At 38.4% G+C, this 6714-nt stretch overlaps 1 protein-coding gene across 1 annotated transcript; it reads left to right on the top strand.

Annotated features, from left to right (window-relative positions):
• The first annotated feature begins 1873 nt into the window (after positions 1-1873).
• Positions 1874-6025, top strand: LOC111910335 (phospholipid:diacylglycerol acyltransferase 1). Its single transcript, XM_023906164.3, has 6 exons — positions 1874-2532; positions 2868-3090; positions 3176-3459; positions 3537-3852; positions 4060-4319; positions 5368-6025. The coding sequence occupies exons 1-6, from the start codon at positions 2108-2110 to the stop codon at positions 5849-5851; spliced, it is 1992 nt and encodes a 663-aa protein (XP_023761932.1). The 5' UTR covers positions 1874-2107; the 3' UTR covers positions 5852-6025.
• Positions 6026-6714: the final 689 nt, after the last annotated feature.

The raw sequence follows: 6714 nt of genomic DNA, 5'->3' as shown, positions 1-6714 counted from the left end.
GTATGGTTGCACTAGCATATTGCTGTACGCTAAAAGGTGCCCTAGAGTTGGGTCGTAAAAGCTTTGCTGCTAAAATGGGAAGGTCAGTGCTTTGGTTGTTAGGAAGGGTGGGGTGCAAGCAAGTTGTTTGACATAAACGACAGATGTTGTGGGATTGTTGTGTTGAAGGGCATGTTTGTCACAAATGGGGATGCTTGGAAGATCATTGTTTGTTCTCTCATCATCTGTTTAATAACGGTGCTTGCGAGATAATCGGCACGCTACTGACATTGACCACCGTTTTTGGTATCGTGCTGCTTAATATCGTCGTCAGTTGCTAGGTTTGTGCGGATACGTTTTGTGTCAACATGGCGGTGGAGGACGTTGGTCCTTTAGCGATTGGTCTCTATAATTCGCTCATTGGAGAACTAGTTATTGTTGAGCCATCTTTTTGTGGTATTTCACCAGTAACTGGTGTGAAGATGGGAGCAATAATTGGTTCCAACGACATCATAGGTCTGATGGGGCTCATCGGTGTCCCACCAGCTCCACCGGTGTCGCTAGATGCCATCTCCAGATGTTGAGAGGTATGCTTTTGGTTTGTTGTTCGTCACACTACATATGGCGCCAAATGATGCAACCTGGTCACTGGGCGTTGATATTTGATGCTTATGGTTGTTTCAATGAACCTGGAAGGTCACAACAGGGTAGAACTGTTAGTCGTTCTCCGGGAGGAGGCTCTCGGGAAAACGCTATGATGATCAAGTTAGTGGATAGACTTGGATATCTTTTTGAGTGAATTGGAAGAGAGCAACCTACTTTCCTATGTACCGGACGTGACCTTTTATACTGAGGCATTCTGCTAGTTCTTATGAGACAAGGGTGTCAGACACGACAGGATCGGGCGTGCTGATTGGGTAATGTGCTCATTGTATTGTTAGAGCTAACAATTGGTTCAAGTTATAATGCACCGAGCATCCTCCTTGTCATCTGAAGTTGTTACACTTTGTCGCGGAGTAGAACGCGCCCCTGGCGGGGCGGCCGGGCGGGGCCTTCTCCGCTAGCCCTTGCACTTAGGGGCGTCCACGGGCGTGAGGTTCCGTCAGGCTTGCTCTGTTAGGCGTGATCTGCCTTGGGGATTCTCTGGCGTGTCTAAGCGCGACTCCTAACTCGTGCCGAGGGCACGTCGTCACTATCATTTTTCGTAGCGTCGACATTAGTCACTCTCCAAAATCACTTTGAAATTAAACATTTTTAATGTTATTTGAACAATTTATTTGTATTTGTGAATTGAAACTGTGTTTTTCTCATACTTTAAAATTTTATTTACGTTTTGAACTAATTTAAACGGTGTAGTATTTAGTCAATTTATTTACTTTTTTATTTTAAATGGGTTAACCCAAGTTTAACACATTTATTTAATAGATTTGGTAGGAAACTAGATAACGTGGACAAACTATTTATCTTAAAGATTGAGTTGGGTTAGAAATATCAATCAATTTAAATAAAGAGTTAGGGTTGAATTAAAATATTTAACCAATTAATAAATATGTTAAACCCAAACCCAACCTAAATTGACCAATTATTAGCTCTAATTGTTATAATAAATTATCAACGATATGATCTCGACTTAAATCAATATTAGAAAATTTCAACCATATTATTCGTTAATATTTAAGATCGATTTCAATAGATTGTTTTATCAAACATAAAATTTACAATATGATCAAATCATCTTTCTTTATAGTCCTATTTTAAACAGAAATCTATTTATATAATACGATCATTAAATGGATGCTTTTTTAGGATATATCATCTTCCACACATTTCGATACATTTCGAAATATTAATAAGGAAAAAAGTGTTTAACTTTTGAAATCCGGGCATATAATTCTTTTTTTAGGATAAATCATTTAATTAATTCCCACGCTGGACCCACGACAGCGCCGGTTCACGCGACTACCCAATCCTATTAAGCTTCCACACATTTCCTCAACCATGTCTCCGCCGCTATCACCGCTCTCTGCGACCATCGGACCACCAAACCACGGTGGCCTACACCAACACTTTCAACTCCGTTGTTCATGATTTGTTGTCTATTTGCTGATTTATATAAGTTGAAGCAATAATGGCGGTGACTCGGAGAAGGAAGCAACCAGAAGACGAAGTACAGCAGCATCCGGATACGAAGCCAGACGAAGACGATGATAAGGAAGAAAAAGCATTAAAAAAGTCAAAGAGCAAGAACTATTCGTGCCTCGATAACTGTTGTTGGTTTGTAGGATGCGTATGCACGGCGTGGTGGCTGTTGTTGTTTCTATACAATGCGATGCCTGCCTCTTTCCCGCAGTTTGTGACGGAGGCAATCACCGGACCTATGCCGGATCCTCCCGGTGTTAAATGTTTGAAAGAAGGTTTGAAGGTGAAGCATCCGGTGGTGTTTGTGCCGGGGATTGTAACCGGTGGACTTGAGCTATGGGAGGGGCATCAGTGTATGGATGGTTTGTTCCGAAAGAGGCTTTGGGGTGGGACGTTTGGCGAAGTCTATAAGAGGTATTACCTACCTCACCATCGTTTTTTGTTTCTTCTTCAATGATTTGATTGATTGCTGAAGATCTAATTTCTTCAACGTACGAAATTACCCAAAAAAAGGAATACAGAGTAAGATTTGACTTCTGATCTATGAATATTCGACACTTTTGGGCTTTTGGGTTTCAATTGCTTGCAAGACGTATACGCTATCATCATCATCTACATGTTATCTGGCAAATTCTGGCATATTTTACACTGTTGGAAATTGAAATTAAACTTGAAATCAACCCTAATCGATCGAATAGGAATAATCTTTGTTTTCATATGAATGGGTTCTTGTAATGCTTATCCTGCAGACCTTCATGCTGGGTGCAACATATGTCGCTAGACAACAAAACAGGGATGGATCCACCGGGTATACGGGTCAGACCCGTGAGTGGACTTGTAGCTGCTGACTACTTTGCTCCAGGATATTTTGTATGGGCTGTTTTGATAGCTAACTTAGCTCGTGTTGGGTATGAAGAGAAGAATATGTACATGGCTGCATATGACTGGAGGCTCTCATTTCAAAATACAGAGGTATAGATTAGATTTCCTTCATGTGTAATTCCTGTTACTTTGTCATTATCGTATAAATTAAAACATGGAGTTTTATGATGTTCAGGTAAGAGACCAATCTTTGAGCAGGATAAAGAGCAATATAGAACTGATGGTTGCTACAAATGGTGGCAATAAAGCGGTTGTGATTCCACATTCAATGGGTGTCATTTACTTTTTGCATTTCATGAAATGGGTGGAAGCACCAGCTCCGATGGGTGGTGGTGGTGGACCAGATTGGTGTGCTAAACACATAAAGGCGGTGATGAACATTGGTGGACCTTTCTTAGGTGTCCCAAAAGCTGTAGCCGGCCTTTTTTCTGCTGAAGCCAAAGATATTGCATCTGCCAGGTTTATATAATTTTTTTTTGACATTATATCTGACAAAAAAACTATCAAGATTTACAAGATACAACATTGATGTGTAGGGCACTAGCACCCGGTGTGTTGGACTCGGATTTATTTCAGATTCAAACGTTGCAACATTTGATGAGAATGAGTCGCACGTGGGATTCAACCATGTCCATGATACCGAAAGGCGGGGACACGATTTGGGGTGGCCTTGATTGGTCACCTGAAGAAGGTTATTGTCCGAGTAAGAGAAAGAACGGGAAGAATGTCACCGAAAACGAGTCAACAAGTCAAGAATGTGAAGCAACACACGCAAATTATGGAAGGATGGTGTCATTTGGAAGAGATGTAGCAGAGGCACAATCATCTGAGATCGAAAGGATAGAATTTAGGGTAAGGCTATTGATATTTTTCCCAACTGTCTGACAAATGGCTTCAACCATCCGACGGATGGCTAGCCATCCGTCGGACGACTGACAGTCATCTGGATGTTCCGGATGACTGCCACTGCCGGATGATCTATATTCTTCATCCGGCAGTTGACATGTTATTATGATCACCAAATCATACACATGTACTGAGGTAATTTTTGATGTTTAGGGTGCGGTGAAAGGAAACAGTGTGGCAAATCATACTTGTCGGGATGTGTGGACTGAATACCATGACATGGGATTTGGTGGTATTAAGGCTGTTGCTGAGTACAAAGTGTATACAGCTGGCGAGATTGTGGATATGTTGGAATTTGTTGCCCCAAAAATGATGGAAAGAGGGAGTGCTCATTTTTCTTTTGGTATTGCTGAGGATTTAGATGACCCCAAATATGAACATTACAAATACTGGTCAAACCCGTTGGAGACCAAGTAAGATTCTTGTAGCTTCCTTTTGTTATCTTATGATCTTTGACATTCGGTTCTTGTCCGATGTGAATGTGGCCAAGCACTCTTTTCTTTCCAAAATAAATGTTTTTCTCCTTTTTTTTTGGAAATATTTTGATTCAAAATTACAATTTGTGGTCGTAAGAGGTGTCAAATTGGGTTAATTGGGTAGCAGTACCATCTAAAAACAATAATTTTCATTGCTGTTGATGTTTTCTAAATTAAATGCTTTTCTCCTTTTCTTTGCATCACAACATTGTACTTTAAAAAGTCTACCCAGTTATAGCAATACCATGGAATAACAATAATTTTTGTTGCTATAATTGGGTAGATTATCCAAACTATAATGAAAAAAAAAAAACTTGAAAGTACGATGCTATAATTGGGTAGAATTTTCAGTAAGAATTTTTTCAAAGTTGTAATGCAAATAAATCAAAGTATATAGTTATTTCTTGCATTTAGCTCTTTTTAATACGGGTCAAATTGGTCCAACTGCCAACACATTTTGTTCATTTTTTTCTAACTAAAATATAATTAGAACATTACATAATTGCAAAAAAATATATTAAATATAATCATCAAATCCTTTTTAAGCGGTTTAGGATGTTATGTAACATTTAAATTTACTTCGGCCGACTTTTCACCCACATCTTCTTTTCTAGCTAAACTTTTTCCTTTTGCCTATTTGACTCACTAAAGATAAAATATAACCCAAAATCGACCCGTTTATAACATTGAGGTGTCAATTTTTTATAACTAGTTTAATCAATATAATTAAAATTTATATTATTAACATAATCATATCATTTATTTAAGCGGTTTAGGATGCATACACTTAAATCCACTTTGTCTGACCTCCCACCTCTTTTGTTTTTAGTTTAACTTTTTTGTTTTACCTATTTGACCTGTTAAACCATAAAATATAACCGAAATTGACCCATTTTTATTTTAAACGGATCTAAACTGATACCTTGTATTGCCATTATTTTAAGAATTAGCACTTTAAATTGCATAATTCTTTTGATGTTTTCAGGTTACCAAATGCTCCCGACATGGAGATCTATTCGATGTACGGAGTCGGAATCCCAACCGAAAGAGCATATATTTACAAACTCACTCCTGCAGCGGAATGCTACATTCCATTCCGGATTGACGCATCAGCAAAGGATAAAAACGAGGACTGCTGTTTAAAAGACGGAGTTTATACAGTTGATGGGGATGAAACAGTTCCCGCATTAAGTGCAGGATTCATGTGTGCAAAAGGGTGGCGTGGGAAAACCCGATTCAATCCTTCTGGAATCAAGACACACATTAGGGAATACGATCACAACCCTCCATCTAACTTTCTCGAGGGTCGGGGCACACTGAGTGGGGCCCACGTGGATATCATGGGGAACTTTCAATTGATTGAAGATGTTATAAGGGTTGCGGCGGGGGCCACAGGTGAAGAATTGGGAGGCGATCAGGTGTATACGGGAATATTTGACTGGTCCGAGAAAATCAACTTGAAGTTGTGAAACATTTAAACATTTGCCTATACGAACAATTTATTTATATTAAATTTACAAGGAATGTGTAATGTGAGGGTTTAGATTGTCCCCATGTATATTAGTAAACTAGAAATTTGTATTTTGGGTGTATTATTTTGTGACATGTTTCCATAAACAGCCATAAATTTGTTTTTTTTGATATCCCTGATTTGGTGTTGCATGGTGCACGCAGTTGGTTTCTAGGTGTTATTACTTGAAAAATAGTCAACCGTTTGAGTTTTAGTAGTGGCAGTTCTGGAGTTTCAAACAAGGGGCCATATACATTTGGCCTAATAGTATAGCATGTTAACCCGCCTCCTGTTTCGTGTATCGTAACCCGCCTGTTGTTTCGTGTATCGTCTGCTGTTTGATAGTTATTTTATTGGGCTCGCTTGATGTTTTGTATAACGGGGTGTTGTTTCGCAACCAATCAACCCATAATATGTGAAGTTCAAAAAAACCTTTTTAGGTAATTTTCGGGTATTTAAAGTACACAATTTTCTTATGGAAGCTCCCAAAAACAATTTGTTTAATGGTATTATGCATAGTTTTATTTTCTTGTTATGTAGTATCATTTAACGTGAAATCTAGCAGTTATGAGTTTGTTTTTCCGTAAAAAATGAAAATAAGTATAAATGACAATGCCATCTGTGGTGTATAAGTTGTTATACATAAAATGTACATTAAAAACTTGTACACATCAGATCACATGTCATCATTCATGATTTTTTTTTCAGGTTCTTTTAGATTAAACGTTGTTATGTGCTATGCCTTGATTATGTTTTGTCAAAAGGTACGAAACCGTAGTTAACATCTAATATTGAAAAAAAAATCAAAATAGTAGATGAGGA

The sequence above is a fragment of the Lactuca sativa genome, chromosome 5, assembly GCF_002870075.4.
Source record: "Lactuca sativa cultivar Salinas chromosome 5, Lsat_Salinas_v11, whole genome shotgun sequence".
Lineage (NCBI taxonomy): Eukaryota > Viridiplantae > Streptophyta > Magnoliopsida > Asterales > Asteraceae > Lactuca > Lactuca sativa.
Note: the sequence above shows the minus strand (reverse complement) of the source record. Positions and strands in the feature narration are given on the sequence as shown.